The sequence below is a fragment of the Ipomoea nil genome, unplaced genomic scaffold (assembly GCF_001879475.1).
Source record: "Ipomoea nil cultivar Tokyo-kokei standard unplaced genomic scaffold, Asagao_1.1 scaffold2701, whole genome shotgun sequence".
Classification (NCBI taxonomy): domain Eukaryota; kingdom Viridiplantae; phylum Streptophyta; class Magnoliopsida; order Solanales; family Convolvulaceae; genus Ipomoea; species Ipomoea nil.
Genome location: NW_017619129.1, coordinates 1822146 through 1845417, shown reverse-complemented (window position 1 = coordinate 1845417; position 23272 = coordinate 1822146). Strand labels below are relative to the sequence as shown.

At 33.0% G+C, this 23272-nt stretch overlaps 1 protein-coding gene, 1 long non-coding RNA gene and 3 other non-coding genes across 5 annotated transcripts; 3 read left to right on the top strand and 2 right to left on the bottom strand.

The window, feature by feature from the left end:
• Positions 1–1188: 1188 nt before the first annotated feature.
• On the top strand, positions 1189–1260 carry TRNAQ-UUG. The gene has a single exon. It is a non-coding gene; the product is annotated as a tRNA-Gln (tRNA).
• An 867-nt stretch (positions 1261–2127) lies between these two features.
• Positions 2128–2199, top strand: TRNAQ-UUG. Its single transcript has one exon. It is a non-coding gene; the product is annotated as a tRNA-Gln (tRNA).
• An 822-nt stretch (positions 2200–3021) lies between these two features.
• Positions 3022–3093, top strand: TRNAQ-UUG. Its single transcript has one exon. It is a non-coding gene; the product is annotated as a tRNA-Gln (tRNA).
• Positions 3094–5316: 2223 nt separating this feature from the next.
• On the bottom strand, positions 5317–6344 carry LOC109155375. Its single transcript, XR_002049900.1, has 2 exons — positions 6313–6344; positions 5317–5367 (listed from the first exon to the last, which is right to left on the bottom strand). It is a non-coding gene; the product is annotated as an uncharacterized LOC109155375 (long non-coding RNA).
• A 3840-nt stretch (positions 6345–10184) lies between these two features.
• On the bottom strand, positions 10185–15374 carry LOC109155319 (zinc finger matrin-type protein 2). Its single transcript, XM_019303003.1, has 10 exons — positions 15174–15374; positions 14842–14922; positions 14727–14751; positions 14514–14596; positions 12968–13000; positions 12282–12360; positions 12123–12175; positions 11087–11147; positions 10719–10801; positions 10185–10538 (listed from the first exon to the last, which is right to left on the bottom strand). Exons 1-10 carry the CDS (start codon positions 15192–15194, stop codon positions 10449–10451), a joined length of 609 nt encoding a protein of 202 aa, XP_019158548.1. The 5' UTR covers positions 15195–15374; the 3' UTR covers positions 10185–10448.
• Positions 15375–23272: the final 7898 nt, after the last annotated feature.

The window sequence follows — 23272 nt, the reverse complement described above, 5'->3', positions numbered from 1 at the left end:
ATAGACATCACCAGGGCCTTAGAAGAGGGGTGAGGGCTCACCAATTGCCTAGATGAGGTAGATCAAAGACTGGGGTTCTTGGGATTTGAAGGTTCACCATGATGGAAATCCATTGAGATAAGATAAAATCAGAGAAACACTGACGAGAAACGAAACACAAGCTTAAATTGGAAAGCTAGAAGGAACACCTAGTACAGTTCAAAACAACAAATTGCAATCATGGCATTGTTTGAGGTTCCATGGTGTAGTTGTTAGCACTCTGGATTTTGAATCCTTCTTGTAATTACACGTGGCTATATTTTTTATACAATAGTTTCATTATGCTATGTTTTTTAGTTTCATTATGCTCTGTTTTATAGTTTCATTATACTCTGTTTTTAGTTTCATTATAGTAACATTGAAATATCATTTAATTACACTCTATTCTCTGCTATCCAATTTCATTTTATACACACAATAACATTCATTATAGCAACAATAAAGTATCACTTTATTTATATTACAAATTCATGTGACAATATGCATATCTATATGATTTTTTCTATTCAGATTCATTTTATACATACAATAGGGTTTATTATAGAAACGTTAAAATGTCATTTTAATTGTACTATAGGTTTTTTTGACAATATACATATTTGAATGAGTTCTGCTACAATTGTTTTTTGAGTTCTACTGACTTTGTTATAGTGTAGTATATGTCCATACATACCTTCTCAACCTACTTAAGCACAAAGACAATATACATCTTTGAATGAGCTCTAGTATTCAGTTTCATTTTTACACACAATAGGTTATTTATAACAACACTTAAGTAATTTTTTAATTCTACTATAGGTTCATTTGACAATAAACATATCCGTAACATGATACACCATCCTCCTCATCAACACTAATCAAGAGGGCTGCATAGACATCTCCAGGGCCTCAAAAGAGAGGTGAGGGCTCACCAATTGCCTAGATGAGGTAGATAAAAGACTAGGGTACTGGGGATTTGAAGGTTCACCTTGATGGGAATCAATTGAGATAAGATAGAATCAGAGAAACACTGACGAGAAAGGAAACACAAGACAAAAATGGAAGAGGGCTAGTTACTTAGAACAAGGAGAAACGGCTAGCCATGAGAGAAACTAGAAGGAACACCGAGTACAGTTCAAAAAAGCAAATTGCAATCATGGCATTGTTCGAGGTTCCATGGTGTAGTGGTTAGCACTTTGGACTTTGAATCCAGTGACCTGGGTTCGACTCTCGGTGGGACTTTCTTGTAATTACACGTGGGTATATTTTTTATACACTAGTTTCATTATGCTTTGTTTTTTTAGTTTCATTATAGTAACATTGAATATCATTTAAATTACACTCTATTCTCTGCTATCCAATTTCATTTATACACACAATAACATTCATTATAGCAACAATAAAGTATCGCTTTAATTATATTACAAGCTCATGTGACAATATGCATATCTATATGATTTTTTCTATTCAGATTCATTTTATACATACAATAGGGTTTATTATAGCAACGTTAAAATTTCATTTTGATTGTACTATAGGTTTTTTTGACAATATACATATTTGAATGAGTTCTGGTATAATTGTTTTTTGAGTACTACTGACTTTGTTATAGTGCAGTATTTGTCCATACATACCTTCTCATCCTACTTAAGCACAAAGACAATATACATCTTTGAATGAGCTCTAGTATTCAGTTTCAGTTTTACACAAAATAGGTTATTTATAACAACACTAAAGTAATTTTTTAATTCTACTATAGGTTCATTTGACAATAAACATATCCGTAACATGATACACCATCCTCCTCATCAACACTAATCAAGAGGGCTGCATAGACATCTCCAGGGCCTCAAAAGAGAGGTGAGGGCTCACCAGTTGCCTAGATGAGGTAGATCAAAGACTAGGGTATTGGGGATTTGAAGGTTCACCTTGATGGGAATCAATTGAGATAAGATAGAATCAGAGAAACACTGACGAGAAAGGAAACACAAGACAAAAATGGAACATGGTAGTTACTTAGAACAAGGAGAAACGACTAGCCATGAGAGAAGCTAGAAGGAACACCTAGTACAATTCAAAATAGCAAATTGCAATCGTGGCATTGTTTGAGGTTCCATGGTGTAGTGGTTAGCACTCTGGACTTTGAATCCAGTGACCTGGGTTTGACTCCCGGTGGGACCTTGCTTTATTTTTTTAAGTTTCATTATAGTAACATTGAAATATCATTTTAATTACACTCTATTCTCTGCTATCCAATTTCATTTTATACACACAATAACATTCATTATAGCAACAATAAAGTATCACTTTAATTATATTACAAGCTCATGTGACAATATGCATATCTATATGATTTTTTCTATTCAGATTCATTTTATACATACAATAGGGTTTATTATAGCAACGTTAAAATGTCATTTTAATTGTACTATAGGTTTTTTTGACAATATACATATTTGAATGAGTTCTGGTATAATTATTTTGTGAGTACTACTGACTTTGTTATAGTGTAGTATATGTCCATACATACCTTCTAAACCTACTTAAGCACAAAGACGATATACATTGAATGAGCTCTAGTATTCAGTTTCATTTTTACACACAATAGGTTATTTTTAACAACACTAAAGTAATTTTTTAATTCTACTATAGGTTAATTTGACAATAAACATATCTGTAACGTGATACACCATCCTCCTCATTAACACTTATCAAGAGGGCTACATAGACATCTCCAGGGCCTCAAAAGAGAGGTGAGGGCTCACCAGTTGCCTAGATGAGCTAGTTCAAAGACTGGGGTTCTCGGGATTTGAAGGTTCACCTTGATGGGAATCCATTGAGACAAGATAAAATCTGAGAAACACTGAGGAGAAAGGAAACACAAGACAAAAACGGAAGAGGGCTAGTTACTTAGAACAAGAAAAAACGACTAGCAATGAGAGAAGCTACAAGGATCCCCATGTACAGTTCAAAATTGCAAATTGCAATTATAGCATTGTTTGAGGTTCCATGGTGTAGTGGTTAGCACTTTGGACTTTGAATCCAGTAACCTGCGTTCAACTCTTAGTGGGACCTTCTTGTACTTACACGTGATTGCATTTTCTATACACTAGTTTCATTATGTTCTGTTTTTTAGTTTCATTATAGTAACATTGAAATATCATTTTAATTACACTCTATTCTCTGCTATCCAATTTCATTTTATACACACAATAACATTCATTATAGCAACAATAAAGTATCACTTTAATTATATTACAAGTTCATGTAACAATATGAATATCTATATGATTTTTTCTATTCAATTTCATTTTATACATACAATATGGTTTACTATAGCAACGTTAAAATGTCATTTTAATTGTACTATAGGTTTTTTTTACAATATACATATTTATATGAGTTCTGCTATAATTGTTTTTTGATTACTATTGACTTTGTTACAATGTAGTATCTATCCATACATACCTTCTCAACCTACTAAAGCACAAAGACTATATATATGTTTGAATGAGCTCTACAATTCAGTTTCATTTTTACACACAATAGGTTCTTTATAACAACACAAACGTATCATTTTAATTCTACTATAGGTTTATTTGACAATAAACATATCCGTAACGTGATATACCATCCTCCTCATCAACACTAATCAAGAGGGCTGCATAGACATCTCCAGGGTATACGAAGAGGGGTGAGGGTTCACCAGTTGCCTAGATGAGCTAGATCGAAGACTAGGATTCTCGGGATTTGAAGGTTCACCTTGATGGGAATCCATTGAGACAAGATAAAATCATAGAAACACTGACGAGAAAGGAAACACAAGACAAAAATGGAAGAGGGATAGTTACTTAGAACAAGGAGAAACGGCTAGCCATGAGAGAAGCTAGAAGGAACACCTAGTACAGTTCAAAATTGCAAATTGCAATCGTGGCATTGTTTGAGGTTCCATGGTGTAGTGGTTAGCACTCTGCACTTTGAGAACAGTGACCTGGGTTTGACTCTTGGTGGGACCTTATTGTAGTTACACGTGATAACATTTTCTATACACTAGTTTCATTATGTTCTGCTTTTTAGTTTCATTATAGTAACATTGAAATATCATTTTAAGTACACTCTATTCTCTGCTACCCAATTTCATTTTATACACACAATAACATTCATTATAGCAACAATAAAGTATCACTTTAATTATATTACAAGTTCATGTGACAATATGCATATCTATATGATTTTTTCTATTTAGATTCATTTTATACATATATTAGAGTTTATTATAGCAACGCTAAAATGTCATTTTAATTGTACTATATGTTTTTTTCACAATATACATATTTGAATGAGTTCTGGATTTTTTTTTTTTTTTTACTACTATTGACTTTGTTACAATGTAGTATCTGTCCATACATACCTTCTCAACCTACATAAGCACAAAGACAATATACATCTTTGAATGAGCTCTAGTATCCAGTTTAATTTTTACACACAATAGGTTCTTTATAACAACACTAAAGTATCATTTTAATTCTACTATAGGTTCATTTGACAATAAACATATCCGTAACGTGATACACCATCCTCCTCATCAACAATAATCAAGAGGGCTGCATAGACATCTCCAAGGCCTCAGAAGAGGGGTTAGGGCTCACCAGTTGCCTAGATAAGGTAGATCAAAGACTGGGGTTCTGGGGATTTGAAGGTTCACCTTGATGGGAATCCATTGAGATAAGATAAAATCAGAGAAACACTGACGAGAAAGGAAACACAAGACATAAATGGAAGAGGGCTAGTTACTTAGAACAAGGAGAAACGGCTAGCCATGAGAGAAGCTAGAAGGAACAGCTAGTACAGTTCAAAAGTGCAAATTGCAATCATGGCATTGTTTGAGGTTCCATGGTGTAGTGGTTAGCACTCTGGACTTTGAATCTAGTGACTTGGGTTCAACTCTTGGTGGGACCTTTTTGTAATTACACGTGGCTACATTTTTTATACACTTGTTTCATTATTATGTTCTGTTTTTTAGTTTAATGATAGTAACATATCATTTTAATTACACACTATTCTCTGCTATCCAATTTCATTTTATACACATAATAACATTCATTATAGCAACAATAAAGTATCACTTTAATTATATTACAAGTTCATGTGAGAATATGCATATCTATATGATTTTTTCTATTCAGATTCATTTTATACATACAATATGGTTTATTATAGCAACGTTAAAATGTCATTTTAATTGTACTATAAGTTTTTTTGACAATATACATATTTAAATGAGTTTTGCTATAATTGTTTTTTGAGTACTACTGACTTTGTTAAAATGTAGTATCTGTCCATACATACCTTCTAAACCTACTTAAGCACAAAGACAATATACATGTTTGAATGAGCTCTGCAATTCAGTTTCATTTTTACACACAATAGGTTCTTTATAACAACACTAAAGTATCATTTTAATTCTATAATAGGTTTATTTGACAATAAACATATCCGTAACGTGGTACACCATTTTCCTCATCAACACTAACCAAGAGGGCTGCATAGACATCCTCCAAGGCCTCAGAAGAGTGGTGAGGGCTAACCAGTTACCTAGATGAGCTAGATTAAAGACTGGGGTTCTGGGATTTGAAGGTTCACCTTGATGGGAATCCATTGATCAAGACAAGATAAAATCAGAGAAACATTGACGAGAAATAAAACACGAGACAAAAACGGAAGAGGGCTAGTTACTTAGAACAAGAAGAAATGGCTAACCATGAGAGAAAATAGAAGGATCCCCTTGTACGGTTCAAAATTGCAAATTGCAATCATAGCATTGTTTGAGGTTTCATGGTGTAATGGTTAGCATTCTAGACTTTGAATCTAATGACCTGAGTTTGATTCTCGATCGGACTTTCTTGTAATTATACGTGGCTAAATTTTTTATACACTAGTTTCATTATGTTATGTTTTTTAGTTTCATTATAGTAACATTGAAATATCATTTTAATTAAACTATATTCTCTGCTATCCAATTTCATTTTATACACACAATAACATTCATTATAGCAACAATAAAGTATCACTTTAATTATATTACAAGTTCATGTGACAATAAGCATATCTATATGATTTTTTCTATTCAGACTCATTTTGTACATACAATAGGGTTTATTAGCAACGTTAAAATGTCATTTTAATTGTACTATAGGTTTTTTTGACAATATACATATTTGAATGAGTTCTGCTATAATTGTTTTTTGAGTACTACTGACTTTGTTACAGTGTAGTATATATGTCCATACATACCTTCTCAACCTACTTAAGCACAAAGACAATATACATCTTTGAATGAGCTCTAGTATTCAGTTTCATTTTTACACACAATAGGTTCTTTATAACAACACTAAAGTATTATTTTAATTCTACTATAGGTTCATTTGACAATAAACATATCCGTAACGTGATACACCATCCTCCTCATCAACACTAATCAAGAGGGCTGCATAGACATCTTTAGCGCCTCAGAAGAGGGGTGAGGGCTCACCAGTTGCCTAGATGAGCTAGATCAAATACTGGGGTTCTCGGGATTTGAAGGTTCACCTTGATGGGAGTCCATTGAGACAAGATAAAATCAGAGAAACACTGACGAGACACAAGACAAAAATGGAAGAGGGCTAGTTACTTAGAACAAGGAGAAACGGCTAGCCATGAGAGAAGCTAGAAGGAACACCTAGTACAGTTCAAAATTGCAAATTGCAATCATGGCATTGTTTGAGGTTCAATGGTGTAGTGGTTAGCACTCTGGACTTTGATTCTTGTGACCTCGGTTCGATTCTTGATGTGACATTCTTGTAATTTCACATGACTATTAACAATCGTTGTACCCTGCACTGTGCGTCCTGCGCCTCCCAAAACGAGTATGTATATTTGTTTATACAATTATGTACATTTTTTATATAATTATGTATATTTTTTTATTCAATTATGTACATCCGAATCAGGAAATTTTTGTGTATTATGGTAAAAGTTTATGTTTATTATGTATTATGTTAGATGATGTGTATTATCTTTTAAAAAAGAGTGTGTATTTTGTTATATAATTATGTAATTCATGTATACAATTATGCGTATTCTAGTATAACATTATGTACATTTTTGAACATGAAATTTTTTTAAGGAAAATTAACTGTCAAACAATGGGTGCGAAATTTCAAAAAATAAAATAAAATAAAATTTGAAACGACGTCGTTTTGCATCTGGGCGCACAATGCAACGCACGCCGTGGTGCAGGATATAAATTGCTGACTATGGATAGATGATCATTTTTAATATATTAGAATAAAAAAAATCAAATTCGATACCGTTGTATGAGTTCTGTTTTTTAGTTTCATTATCTATACACCTAGTTTCATTATAGTAACATTGAATTGTCATTTTAATTACACTCTATTTTCTGGTATCCAATTTCATTTTATACACATAAAAGGTTCATTATAGCAAAAAATTCAAGTATCATTTTAATTCTATTACAAGTTCTAATACGGTACTCAAGCCAAGACACTAACTCCACCACAAAAGCTAACTCATGAGTGGAGGTTTGGTCCAATTTAAGTACCACTCTACAATCTCTTGTGGAACGGATGTGGTATCGTATCATCGCGGCAAATTATGCCCTGGACCCGTGTCCACATTGAATTGTGGACACGGGCCCAAAACGACGTCGTTTTTTAAAAAAAAACGCGTCATTTAGTTATATAAAAAAAAAATTCGCGCGCGTTTTGGCGTTAACGGCGTTATTTTTTTTTTTTGGATTATGAATGTACAGTTATGCCGTTATGAATGTACAGTTATGCCGTTATGAATATACAGTTATACAATTATGAAATTATGAACACAGAGCTCTAACATTATGAACTTACAATTATGAACATATATAGTGATAAAATTATGACCATGGAGCTTTAAAATTGTGAATATAGAGCTTCGAAGCTTATGAATGTACAGTTATGGAGTTATGAATGTACAGTTATAGAGTTATGAATTTACAGTTATGGAGTTATGAATCTACAGTTATGAGATTATGAATCTACAGTATGGAATTATGAATGTACAGTTATTGATCAAATTATGAACAAAGAGCTCTAACATTATGAACTTACAATTATGAACATATAGTGATAAAATTATGAACATAGAGCTCTAAAATTGTGAACATAGAGCTTCGAAAATTATGAATGTACAATTATGGAGTTATGAATGTACAGTTATGGAGTTATGAATGTACAGTTATAGAGTTATGAACGTACAGTTATGGAGTTATGAATGTATAGTTATTAACATATAGTAATAAAATTATGAACATATACTCTTACAATGAAGCGGTCTGAAATTAAAAAAAAAAAAAAAAAAAAAAAAAAAAAGGAAATAACAGTGCCTGTTACCCGTGTCCAGCAAGCATGCTGGACACGGGTCCAACGCATAACGATTGTATCATCGCCCACCCCTTGAGAAGCCAACATTCGCGGCGGCTTACTCTACTTGCTGGACACGGGTCCAACGCATAACGATTGTATCATCGCCCACCCCTTGAGAAGCCAACATTCGCGGCGGCTTACTCTAGACGGCTCACACTTCGGACTCTTCTCGACACCAGGTAGCCCTTTTCTAGGTCGCCCCCTCCGCTAGGCCTAGGGGTGTTCAATCGGTTAACCGAACCGAATTAATCGAAATATTTTTTTCTTTAACCGTTAACCGAAGTTTACTCTACTGAATTCACCGAACCGAAATTTTTTTCCGTTAATCGGTCGGTTAACCGATTAACCGAACTTTTTAAAGCTAAAATTGAAAATTCTAAAAATAACATGTAAAATAATAAATCCAATTAAAATAAAATACATATAATAATAAATTCATAATAAAATATACAAAAACATGAATTATAAACTCCAAACATCCATAACTTCAAATTTGTATTTATATTTATATTATTATTTTTATATATATTAAAAACTTCGGTTAACCGCTCGGTTAATTTGGTTAACCGATCTTTCGAACCAAATTAACCGTTAACCGAAATTTTAAAATTCTTTTAAACATTAACCGAACCGAAAAAGTTCAGTTCAAAAACAATTAACCGAACTTTGTCAATTCGGTCGATTAACCAAAAATTATCCGAAGTTTGCACACCCCTAGCTAGGCCGGCACCGGATGAGTGGAACGGCTTCACTCTTGATAGCTTTCTCTTTGGACTCTTCTTGGTCCTTTGAACCTTATCAAGCACCGGATAGCCCTTTTCCACCACACTCCGGCCTCTCAATGAAAGCACCAAATGATACGGTACTCAAGCTAAGATCCTAACTACACCACAAAAGCTAGCTCATGAGTGGAGGTTTGGCCCCAACTTAAGTACCACTCGACAATCTTTTGTGGAACCGATGTGGGATCGTATCAAGTTCATGTTACAATATGCATATCTATATAAATTTTTCTATTCAGAGTCATTTTATACATACAATAGAGTTTATTATAGCAACGTTAAAATATCATTTTAATTCTACTATAAATTTTTTTGACAATATAAATATTTCAATGAGCTCTTTTTTTTTTTTTTAAGTACTATTGACTTTGTTACAATGTAGTATATTTTCATATTTTTTCAAAGTTAAATCTAAATACTAAACTTCTAAACAGTAAAAAGCGAACCCCTAAATCAAACCCATAAATCTTAAAAGAAGTCCCCAAGTGCAATGAACTTTTACATTGGTGCAATTTATACTATTGATGAATGCATTTTATATTGTCTCTAGGGTGTATTCTAAAAGTAAACTATAACTACTAAACTCTAAAGTAAATTTCCAATTCAATTTAAAAAAACAAGACCTTAAACCAACAACTATATTAAGGCAAAATTAGACTTTTAAACGAAAATACAATAAGCTAATATTAATAAAAAATAGTTTTTTTTTTTTTTTTCATTTTTCAACTTACTGGCATCCAACCAAAAAAACTGTTTATTAAACACTCATTTTAATTGTTTGACCAATCAAACAACTAAAGTTGATCAAACAAGCTAAACTTTGGCTAATAAGCTGTCATTTTCCAAACACCCTATTGCAGCACCAAACCTAATACTTTCTATGGTACAAAAAGTTTAAAGGCCTCATCATGTTCTTACCCAATTAGCATATAAACAACTCACATAAACTTACGAATTAAATATGTGAAATTTCACAAGTATAATGGATATCCGCTTAATTACTATTGCAACAATAAATGTATACTTCAAACACAATGAACATTTATAGCTGCAAATTGAAGGTGATGAGCATTGCTGTGAAACTCATTATATTGCTAGCAAATACCTCATATTGACACACTTCAGGCTATAACATAAAAACCTCAGCACATTAGCAGGGAAACCTAGATTGGATGCAAAACCCAGATTACTTTTTAGATGTTCGGAAGCCTCCAAATCCCATCATTGCTGCAATATCGGTGTCTTCCTCAGGTTCCTCCTCTGCTGCCTTCTCTTTCTATACAAGAAACAAATGTACAAGCAGATATCATGAAAATCTGTTGAAAACCACATCCAACAGAGAAAACACAGATCAACTAGAAAAACCATGTCATGCTACTCCTACATGGCATCAGTATTCCCAAATCGCAAAAGTTGATGAAAATTTAAACCAAATGAGCATTGAAAGCTTGCTGACCTTTTTCTCTTTCTTCTTTTCTCGACGCTGGCGTTTCCTCTCTTCCTCTTCTTGCTGTTGTTTCAACATCCGCTCCTCGAAATCTACAAGGTAAAAGGAATTAATATAACTTTCATATTCGTTTTTCATTTTAACCCCTAGAAAGAGCTGATCTGGAACCAATATGAGAATTGAAAGCAGATACAAGTTAACAATTGCAATTAGAATTGTCTTGTTTGTTTCTTATACATTTTGTGATAAGCAGGCAGCATATATACAAAGCATTTATCTCCGAAATTATTATAAAAGCTTTTTGATTAACTATTATTGATTTATTGTTAAATCATCAAACTAACTAAAACTGAGTCTCAAGTCCATTTAAGCCCCACCTTGCACGGTGATGCTAGTAGTATCTTTCCGCTTCTTTAGCACTTCAAATCGCTCTTGGACCTGAAACATTGATGTATAGCCTGAGATAAGTAATTCAATTATATAATCATATAACATTTGAATATGTACTATCTACTGAATCCACAGTTGACTAGTTATACCAAATTTAGCATTCACTAACTGTTTACAATTGCTTGTTTGTAGCAAATGATTGATGAATTCAAATTGAATACTAAAACCATGACCTTACGAAATTAATGATATAAAATTACAATATGTACTACCTATTAAATCCACATTTGTTAATTATACCAAATTCAACATTCACTGGACAACTTGGCAAATGATTGATGACTTCCGAATGAATGATAATTAAGTATAATAATCATTGACCATATTAGACGCTTCTTTCATTTTAGACATTGTTCAAAACATAAGCTCCAATGATGTCAAGGAAGATTTATAGGTTATATTACATAGCTTGCTCACATAAGATTGCCTTAACAAGTGTTTTGAAGATGGAAAACCAAAATTTCCAAAGTCTGGCAATGTGAATAGTAACTTCTAACCCCAATCTAAAATTTCACCTAGAATTTTCAATGTTCCCACACATAAGATTGCCTCAAAAAGTATTTTGGCAGTTGGAAAACCAAAATATCCAAGGTTTGGCAATGTAAACGGTCACTCCTGATCCCAATGTAACCTTTTGCTTCAAAGGGCATTAAAGAGATGCAGAACTGGTACCCTCTTGTTCTGCTATGTGACCTCAAATTTACACTTTAACTTAATAGATATAATTTGCAAGCCAAGTGGTTCCCCCCAACACACCACCACCTTCTCCTCATTCTTTATGATTAATTATTTTCTTCCAATCCCCTTCTTGTCAACATTATTATTTGGTGTGCCAATAAAATAAAATAAAATAAAAAATCAGATTTACATGTGTTTTTTTTTTTTGCATTAATAGCTTAGTTATTGACTTATTGCCACAACCCTAACTCCACCACTTTCATTTGCCAACATTAGTCCACTTACTTGCTTTAAAGATGCCCGCTCCACTCGCATAGACATACCCAAAGCTCGTTGATCTGAAAATAGACAAGAAAATAAGACATCAACACCAACAAAAAGAAACCATTAATTATGTACATACACCACCACATTATCCTATTAGCAATACACAGGAATACATACGTTTTTTCCCATTGATATGGTCCAGGTAGTTTGCTGAATCCTTGACTACACATTCACAAACTGAGCAATAGTATCCAGCCTGCAATAGAAATTGCATTACAAAATGACAGAAGTAGACAATTTCAGAAAATGAGCATCACAACTGAATATAAATCATTCCCCACTTTCTTAAGAAATCAGAATGTTTGATCTGCATATCAGAGAAAGTCTCAATTTATTTTTACAGTAGAGAGAAAAGAAAGTTGTCTCAGATCGCACAAATGGCCACTACAATGTTCACATTTGTGTAGTTGGTGATATAGTGTCTAATTGATAGACAAGAAATCCAGTAAAATAACTAGCCCTTATTCCCTTAATACCTTTTCTATGAAACTCTAAACTATGACAGCCACCTGTTGAATACAAATTTATTTAAAAAAGGCAAGTCACAAGAGAAGACAATTAGAGACAATTGCTTCTTCCACTCCATTATAATGTTATTATAAAAAAATCATACTTATCATTGACAGTTTTTTTCCTCATCTTAATCATTTCTTCTTTTAAAGGGCTACACAGATCTTTTTGTTTCCATATTTAAAAATCAAGAACCTGTCTGGATTTCTCAAAATAATAAAGTGCCAATTATCAGAAATTAGAAATTTATACATGCAATACAAAAGAGAAAATGGCTGGAAGTTGGAACATACCTGTTGACTTAGGGGTGCTATTGGAGTCACAACCTGCCACGAAGAAGTAAATGTACATACATAAGAAGAATTTAGAAATACAAAAACAAAGACCATACAGATTTCAAAACATTACTAAAAAAATTAAATATAACAGAAACATGATCAAAGAACCAACAATCAAGAAAAGATTAATAAATCCTTGGTTAACTAGAAGAAATAAATACAGCCAAAGTTTGAAAATTATTGTGGCCAAAAGTAGTAGCAATACCAGAAGTAGCTTCACTCAAAGCTGGAAAATGCTGAAGCAAAAGTAGCTAACTACTAATATGGTGATATACTGATATATGGTATAACTCCATTCCTTATATTAATTTATGTTTTGCTTTAAAATGGGATCATTTGTTATGAGTTCTTCGTCAAGGGCAAGAAAACACAAAAGATAAGAAAGAAGAATAGCAGTTGAAAGAGGAAAAGAGAAAACATGGGTTTTCTTGAGACCCAAAACTCCCTTAGACACCTTTTTGAGATTGAATTTCCTTTTTATACGGCTAATGACAAGGATTCCTAAACTAAGAATGATTAATTATTTGGTAGTTTCTAAATAACTAAATTGTCTAAACTAATTTGAAGACTAAGAGTAATAAGATAAATAATTATTCAGTAGTTCCTAAATAACTAAACTAAGTAATAAGCTACCTAACTATTTAGTAGTTCCTTAATATCTAAACTATGTAATGTAATTTTAATAAAATACGACTTCTTTAATCATAACAACTTCCTAATTTAATCATGGCTGCAGCATGTCTCAGCATTCAATATCTTAATTAGTAAAATGTTACTCCACACATAAAATGAGAAATTTTTGGGATGTTATTGCAGTCAGACCAATTGACCCTGCTATGCAGAAGCTAGATCCACCAATGGTGAAAAGGGTCTAAAGAAATGGGAAAGCTAAGCCACCAGAACATGTGAGAACCAGGTTATTACAAGAACAGGAATGTCAACAAAACCCTGCATATATAAAACACCCATGGACCCAGTGACCTTAAATTTGTAAAAAAAAAAAAAAAAAAAAAAAAATCCAGCCAAATGATTCAATCATCCTCTGTCTAATACAGCTTTACAATAATACTGAATGGTGTCCTCACCTTGACATCTACAGATATTACAATAGCTTAAATCAAGTTGCACCCACATGTATACCTAACACCTCAGTGTTAAATACAACAGGCTGGAACCACTAGTTACTAAAGCCTAATGATCAAGTTCCACAGTACGGTCAAAATTTGATCCCTGAGTGAATATTATGCTATTTAACATATATTCAACCCTCTGCCTCCTTTTGTCTCTAAAATTAAGGATGCCCATAAGATTTACTATTCACAAAGCTTTAGGCCACAGCATCCTATAGATCCCTTTATAAAATCATACAAACTTACAAAGATAAACAGTAATATTTACATTACAATAAATGAACCAAGAGGTTATCCACATTTATATACAAGCATATATAACAATTTAAAAGGAAAGCATATTTTAAAAATAAAAGATAAAAGTAACTAACCTGAGTCTTTCCCAAGCGAGATTCGAGGTCTACTTCATAATCCCTTTGCTTCAAGGGCTTCCTCTGCACTGGAGGACCTCTTGCTGCCCAAGTACATCTTTTTAATAATGCAACACTTAGGACAACAAATAAACAATTTCCACATCTCATGTACATTCTAATAGCTAATATAAATGAAGGAAAAACAAAGAACATGATCAGAAGATGTCTCACCCTTGGACTTCCGTCCCTCAGCTTCCTACAACATGAAAAGTTCAAGCACTTAAGCACACAAACAAACACAAAGAAAAATGAAGAAACTGAAGCAAATTTAGAAGAAATTAAAAACCTTTTCTTCCCGTTCACGAGCACGCTGCAAGTATTCTTCTCGATCAAATTTTTTCCGAAAAGTGTTATCGATTCCAACAACCTGAAGGTTTCACATATGCACCAAATTAAATACAAATTGCAAATACAGAAATAGAGCGGAAAATATTTAAATTTTCTTTCTTCAAAAATCAACCTAGATTTGAGATGTGCGCATCCTTATTTAGTAGAGTATCCATAAAAGAAAACAAGTAGAAAACTAATATACATTCAGGAAACACAGAGTCACACTCGCGCATATACGCACACAGCCACATACAGACAAAGATGAAGATAGGAGAGAGCTAAGCTTACATTGTTGTTGGGCTCCGCCATAGTTTTGAAATATGGAACCTTTACTTGAGTTGATGGAGCTGGGAAAATCGATTGACGTGGCAGTATAAGAGATGAATTGAAGCGAATTAGGTTTCTATTGAGAAGGGATGAATTTGAATCCAGCAAGAGGAATAGAGGAGGGAGAGCGAAGAATTTCGGGTATTCGGGTCGTAAGAGTATATTAGTAGTTTTATTTTATATTTTGATTTGATTTTGATAGGTCAAAATCCGGCAATGACGCATCATATTCTCAATGGGATTTAGATATAGATCTCAAAATGGTACTCTGACTATGATCTTTTCTCAAATTGGTTCCTTGACTTTTAATTGTACTCAAGTGGTCCTCTGACTATTGAATTTTAAGTTAAAATGGTCATCTTTTAGTTTTGGTGTTGAGTGGGCGTTAAAATGATGGGTAAAATTGGTAATTCAGAATTTTCACTATAGTTAAAGAACTATTTTGGATGCAATTAAAAGTCAAAGGATCAATTTAGACTATCTAGTTAATATTTTAAAAGAAAATTCATTTTTACGAACTATCTAGTTAATATAATCTAAGAGTTTCAATTGTGTATTATCGTATTAATTTTTATTATCTTTCTTATCGGTTTGTATTTAACTGTTGTCGTTTTTTTTTTCTTTTTTTTTTCTTTTTAATAAGCAATGGTTTATGTCTGTTGTCCATTTGATTGTAATTTTTCACAATAGTTTTGTTATTATATGTATGCCTATTTATAATCATATAAAATCAAAATCCAAAATTCCAAATACATAATGTCAATCATTCCTGATAATAAATATTTAATCCAAAGTTAATGTTAGTTTGTACAATATATATAAGTACTAGGCTAATAATCAAAATTATTATTTTAAGTTATTTTTAAAAAAAATAATAATTTTTTAACTAACAATTAAAGTAAAAATAATGTTGGTCAGTGGAGGCGGAAAAAAAAAATCAAAACGTGATAAAAGAATATTTATAATAAAATATGAAATGATTGGAATAAATTGTATATCATCACTATTAATATTATATTCATAAATACTTTTAAATTTAATTAGATCAACTCTAAATATTTTATATTAATTTAAATACGATAATACACAATTGAAACTTTTAGATTATATTAACTAGATAGTTCATAAAAATGAAATTTTCTTTTAAAATATTAACTAGATAGTTTAAATTGGTCTTTTGAATTTTGATTGCACCCAAAATAGTCCTTTGCCTGTAGTGAAAATCTTAAATTACCAATTTTACCCCTCATTTTAACACTCACTTAACACCAAAACTAACGAATGACCATTTTGGCTTAAAATTCAATAGTCAGAGGACCACTTTGGGTGCAATTTAAAGTCAAGGAACCAATTTGAGAAAAGGTCATAGTTGGAGAACCATTTTGAGAATTAACTCTTTAGATATATTTGATAAACCTGGTTAAAAATGTAGCTAAAAGTTAAAAAGTTATATAAGTTGGAAGTTGAAAACTGAAAAATTGTTAAGCTAATTAATTATGCAAGTGTTTGGTAAAAGTTAGCTTTTTGATAAAATATGATAAATGTAAAAAAGACTAAAAAGAAATCTTCATAAAATTTAAATAGTTTTAAATTTAATTGTTAACATATTAAAAATTTAACATTTTGAAGGGAAAATGGCACTTTTTCCCCCTATGTTATATAGTTATAGCACTTTTTCCCCCTCAATTATTTAAGTGGCTCTTTTTCCCCCTGAAATGTTAAATGGACATATTTACCCTTAAAATAAATATTTCATTTATTTTTATTCTCCAATAAATTATTACTATAATTTGGTTCAAACCAGATACTATAGTAACCAAACCAAAATATTCCAATTACAATTTATAATCAAAACGCGATATTTAGAGTTTATTAAAATCGCGAACTAGAATGGCCGGTTCATGTTCCGAATTGAAAAAATAAAATATATTTATTGTTGAATTTAAACTATTTTAAAATAAAAAATAAAATTTTAAAATAAAGACGGTTCAAAATCGCGAACGAGATCCGGAATCGCCGGTTCATGATCCAGTTTTTTTATATTCTTAAATTTAATAAATTGAAATCCAAATATTGGGTTCTAGATCTGAATCATAACTGAAAACTTTTAATTCGATTGCTATAGTGTCTGGTTCAGTTCGAACTGAACCGTGGTAATCGCTACATATACGCAATAATTTGTTGGAGAAGTAAAATAAATAAAATGTTTACTTTAAGGGTAGAAATGTCAATTTAATATATTAGGGGGGAAAACCACCACTTTTAAAATAATTGAGTGGGCTAATGTGCTTACATAAATAATTGAGGGGGAAAAAGTGCTATAAGTATATAACATAGGGGGAAAAAGTGTCATTTTCCCCATTTTGAAATGAAACTATTAGCATAATCATGATCTAACATCACATAATGAAGTAGCAATATTGTTGCGAATCTCCTCCATCTTAATAGATGTCTCAATAAGGAGTTGTTAGGCGGTGAAGAATTGCTGGAGATGATGAATAAAAATATAGGAGAAAGAGAAAATGTCAAAAGGATTTTAATTGGGAGGGTAAAGAAAGTCATTTATTTAAAATTTAAAATAATAAGGATAAAGATGAAAAAAAAAAGTTAAAGAAACTACTAACTTATTTTTTAAACGCTACCTTAGATAGCATTTCAAAATAAGCTATTATTTTAAACTTCTAGTTTATTTTGATAACATTACCAAACAGAGCTTATAGCTTATTAATAGTTTAAAAAGTTATAAGCACATAAATAAGCTATGCCAAACAGATTCAATTTTAAACTTCATATGTTTGGTTCATGTAGAGTAATTTCCACTAGAACAATATTTTATTCAAATATGAGGAAAAAGTTTTCTTTGCTCAACATTGATATTTTGTTTTCCATAGACATTTGTGTGATTGTTCCGACCGACTAAGTGATTGGTCTACATGTTGAGAACTTGATGTTTCATCCTACAAATATCACAACAATTTGGTTGCCAAATATCAAGTTTCAGGGTTAAGCAAGATCATCGATATGTGTGCTCCTGGTCAGTCTGTTGTACAAAGTACCTAGTAGGTAATGCTGAGGAGATTACTTGTTCAATGCCAAATGGTAGAGACGAGATGACGACTGAACATAATTAATCAACCAAGCAAAACCATGTAGGTAGGGTTAGGAAAACTCAATCGAGCAAAACCCCAAACAGTAGGGCTGGAAATAACAAATGAACTGTAACACCCCACTTTTCTAACTCTTAATTACATCTCTTAACAGTCATTAACAGAAACTAAGCAGCGGAAAACTAGAAGATAAGCAGTGGGAGTGTCACCGCCACAACCACCACTCTTTGGTGATTGCACAAGCTAAAAGGGGTAAAGCTACAAATAAGATTAAGTCTGGGTACTAAAAATAAATACTGAAAAAGTAAGGGGGGAGAACGTCACCCCAACATAGTCTACATCAATCCTCCAACATAAAGTCATAAGTCTAAATCCATAACATGATCATAATTGAAACTAGAGTTTAGACATCTCAAACTAAGAGACTAATTTAACTCGATCTCTTCTCACTGTTGGGCCCACCTGAAAGGGGTTTTGCAAGCAACACACAAACAAACAAGAAAAACACCCGTTAGCACGAGGCTAAGTATAACCACACTCAACCCTGTAAAGCATTCTAGCATAACTTTGAAAACATTTGATATTTTTATAGCAATAAGCTAAACTCAAATCATCTTTAGATTATCATGTTCTTTCTAGATGCTTGCACCCTATAATATCAGCTGGCGTGCTTATATATGTATAAGACTGATCACGTATATTCATCAACATATAGACTTCTCAAATAGCTTAGCAAGCAATTCATGCTTACAGATATGATCATGTTAAAAGACCATATAACAGGTATTCACATGCTTCCACACTCTTATCACATAACTTATTAAGTAGAACTTCTACTACAACACTATAATCATGCTCAAAGGAATACCTTAAGTTAAGCTTCTCATTTAAACAATTCTCTTACGATGCTCCATTCGCATACAATCATGTATAACATTATGATCATGTTTCTTATGCAATCTAGTGCAACAATATAATTATACTCTTATGCAATCTAGTGCAACCATATAATCATACTCTTATACAATCTCGTGCAACAATATAATTATACTCTTATGCAATCTAGTGCAACAATATAATCATAATCTTATGCAATCTCGTGCAACAATATAATCATACTCTTATGCAATCTAGTGCAACAATATAATCATACTCTTATGCAATCTAGTGCAACAATATACTCATTTTCTTATGCAATCTCGTGCAACAATATAATCATACTTGTATGCAATCTAGTGCAACAATATACTCATATTCTTATGCAATCTCGTGCAACAATATACTCATACTCATATGCAATCTCGTGCAACAATATAATCTTACTCGTATGCAATCTAGTGCAACAATATACTCATGCTCTTATGCAATCTAGTGCAACAATATACTCATGTTCATATACAATCTAGTGCAACACTATACTCATGTTCATATGCAATCTAGTGCAACAATATACTCATGTTCAATTGTTCATATGCAATCTAGTGCAATAATATACTCATACACTCATATATAAATTAGAGTACTTCCTGTGGAGGTTTCTTTGTTACTTTCTCGAGTCTCTCTTGACTCTCTTTCTTTCTATCGAGTCTTTATTGACTCTCATACTTGAGTCTCTGTTGACTCTCTTTCTTGAGTCTCTGTTGACTCTCTTTCTTGAGTCTCTGTTGACTCTCTTTCTTTCTTTTATGCTCGTAGACGGCTTAGGGTTTCACAGAAGTGTGACTTACCCCATCGGGATCGGTATAATTTCCGACCCAATATCTCCTACCATCTACGGAACCAATCTCGTGGTTCAAACTCTTTGGAATCAGGTATCGAACTATTAGTGTGCACACCCCCTAACCAGGATTCCAAGCCCAGCGGGAAGTTTCCAACCTCGTAACGTGTGAATATGCCGCGTTACATATACTGGGACCACAATGTCCATAAATATCTCCCGAGAGGAACATAGTCCAAACGGTATCCTCCAAAACCTCACTAATGTAGATAATACATACATATATCTCTCATGCATCAATCTCATGCATGCAACAATTCTACTACTTCTCAATGCATCAAAGAATGATATACCACATGCTCATGGTTTTTGAAAGTATTTTTGGACTCACGTTGGTCATTTATGCATTTTTGAAATATAACTCATGTGAAATGTCAAAATGCTCTAAACCTGCTTCTAAATCATGTATAAACTAAGATGAAGTATTCAAGGATATATCATCATGCTCGGTTTGCAAAATAGCAATCTCCATTCATTTTACTCAACAAGTATGCTTCTATTCTCATTAATCAAATAATACAATTTAATCATGCTTTCATAATAAATCATATTCTCAAAGGATCATGCTTATATACTTAATAAAACATCATCTGATCACAATAATCAACAATTTCTCAAACACAGAGAATTTTAGCAAAATATGCACTGTGTAACAATTCTTCACGAAACCCTTCTTAACATACTTGTTTTTAATCCAAATTCCACGAAATTAAAGCCAAAACGTGCGTCGAGACGAACCCAAAGAGCCGAGCCACAAGAGCCCATAACACTCGGTCTGAAACGACACGTAGCTGAGCCACTGCACAAAATTTCTTCACAAACCATACTCAGGGACCTGGGACGGGACTCTTCATAGTCCGCCTCTGGAGTCCCGTTGATGTGCCGGGACTAGGCAACGATCCTCCTCTAGGGCCGTGCCCTAGTCCCGTGCCACCACGGCTCTAGCCGGCGACCCTTTTGATGGGTCGCGGCTAGGGCCGTCACTTTGATCTGGTGCACTCTGTGTTGTGCACCAGATGTGATTTTACTTGCAAAAACTCAACCAAACAATTCCAAAATAATCTCAACAACTCACAAACACATACTAGATCACTTCTAAGCATAAACACATCAAAAGCTCATAGTTTATACTCATTTCTACTCAAAACTAGGCTTCACAGAGCCAAATCTAAAGAGGAATCCATGGGGTTATACCTCTTGTAGTCTAGTCTTCTTGCTTTGATCTCTTCTTCCTCTTGGCCTAGCTTGAGCCTCCTTCACCACTAGGTTGTTGTCTTTCTTCTTGTTGTTGGCAGCCAAGAAATGAGGAAGAGGCAAAGAATGAGATCAGGAAAATGAGATGAAATGAAGGGGTTTATATAGGGTTCAAAACCCTAGGGGGGCGTTTGGTTCAGGTCATCTTAGATTACCTAGGTAATCTGAGTCTGGTAATGTTATATTACCTTGTTTGGTTCAAGTTATAAGATTACCTGGTAATGTTATATTACCTGAAAGCTGATGTGGCGGTAATGTTTCAAGGTAATGTGATTACCCCCATTTTTTTAGGTAATCTTAGATTACCTTGAATTATTCCAACTTTGCCCTTGTTAACTAATCCTTATATAATAATAATAATAATAATAATAATAATAATAATAATAATAATAATAATAATAATAATAATAAAATTAATATATGTTTATATAATCAAATATACATGTGTATATTTATATATTTAACTTTTTAAAATATTTAAGCATTTACATTCATACATATAAATAAATACACACACATTATATATATATATATATATATATATATATATATATATATATATATATATATATATATATTATTATTGAGGACATTATTGTAAATTGATTCATATAACCTAAAATATAACCTTGAACCAAACAAGGTAATATTATATTACACCATCCAAACCAAACACACAAGGTAATATTACATTCCCAACATCTCACATTACCTTCCTGGAGGTAATCTTATTACCTGGGGTAATTCAAGATTCCGTGAACCAAACGCCCCCTAGGATGATTCACAATGATTGGTTGAGGGCAAAGGGGTAATTTCCCAAGCTAAAAGATGATTCTATAAGTGATTTTGGATGTCTTGTGGTCCACCATGTAACATGAACCATAGGCTAGAAATGTTATCTTTTATTACTTTGGGGTTGAAATTGAATTTTCCCAAAAGCTATATGGATGAACACTTGTTCAAAATTCCCTTTTGAATTCTCCCGGTCTCACCCGGATAAAATTCTCGATTTAAATCTTGGTACGCGAAGTACCCGAAAACTTTGGAATTTTCAAATGAAATTCATTTCTTCGGTGTCGAATTAATTTTAAAATGGGACAAAATTATTTTATTCAAACACCGATTGATCGCAAAAAAAAATTTAATGGAGTGAAAAAGCTACTTTGGGATTTCTTAATACTTGATTTATAAAATGAAATTTTGGGTTGTTACATGAACTTAATCACATACTCGACCGGGCTAGACCGTTCAGGTAGGGTCGGGATAAATCAACCGCCCGAAACCTCAAACGGAAAGGCCGAGAGTTTTTTTAATTTATTTATTCAATCAACTAGGCAAAACCATTATTACAGGTAGGGTCGGGAATTCCCGACCTGTCAAAGCCTTCACAAGTAGGGTCAAGAGTAGTCACTCATTCAAAACCAATTTTAATGTCGATGAACGAACTTGATCAAATAGTCGGCTAGACAGATTCTCTACAAGTGGTTGATCGACCGATTGACTGCTCTTCTCGTGATGTTACCCTCCGCTCTGTAGTCCTTCGAGACTTTGACCTTGAGTGGTTTCGGTTGTCTTAGGGACCAAGCCGAGACTTGACACTTTTCCGAATTCGGTAAGAATAATTCTTCATTGAGTGACGTCAGGTTGTTAGTGAATTCCACATCCTTCCTAATTGGGCCTTCGTGATCGGCCTGCCACTTTTATTTTCTCCGGGTACTCGATCGGTCTGCCTGTACCCGGTCGGTCTGACACTTTTATTTCCTCCGGGTTGTAATTTTGGGGTTGCGGTGACGGTTGTTGGACATGTTGTGTGGCTAGTTGTTGTTGTTCCACAATTGGGATTGGAGGAGTAGATGCTACAAAGTAGTACCTAGGGGTCCCGAACTATGGTTCATACGTCTAGGCAAATCCTTGTGGTGGAT

What these genes read in the sequence shown, in the direction of transcription:
- LOC109155319 (XM_019303003.1), bottom strand. Translation starts at nt 15,194, where the DNA reads ATGGCGGAGCCCAACAACAAT. An exon ending in TGAGGGACGGAAGTCCAAGG is followed by an intron (nt 14,597 to 14,726) that starts GTGAGACATCTT and finishes GTACTTGGGCAG; the next exon opens with CAAGAGGTCCTCCAGTGCAG. An exon ending in TAGCACCCCTAAGTCAACAG is followed by an intron (nt 12,361 to 12,967) that starts GTATGTTCCAAC and finishes TTTCTATTGCAG; the next exon opens with GCTGGATACTATTGCTCAGT.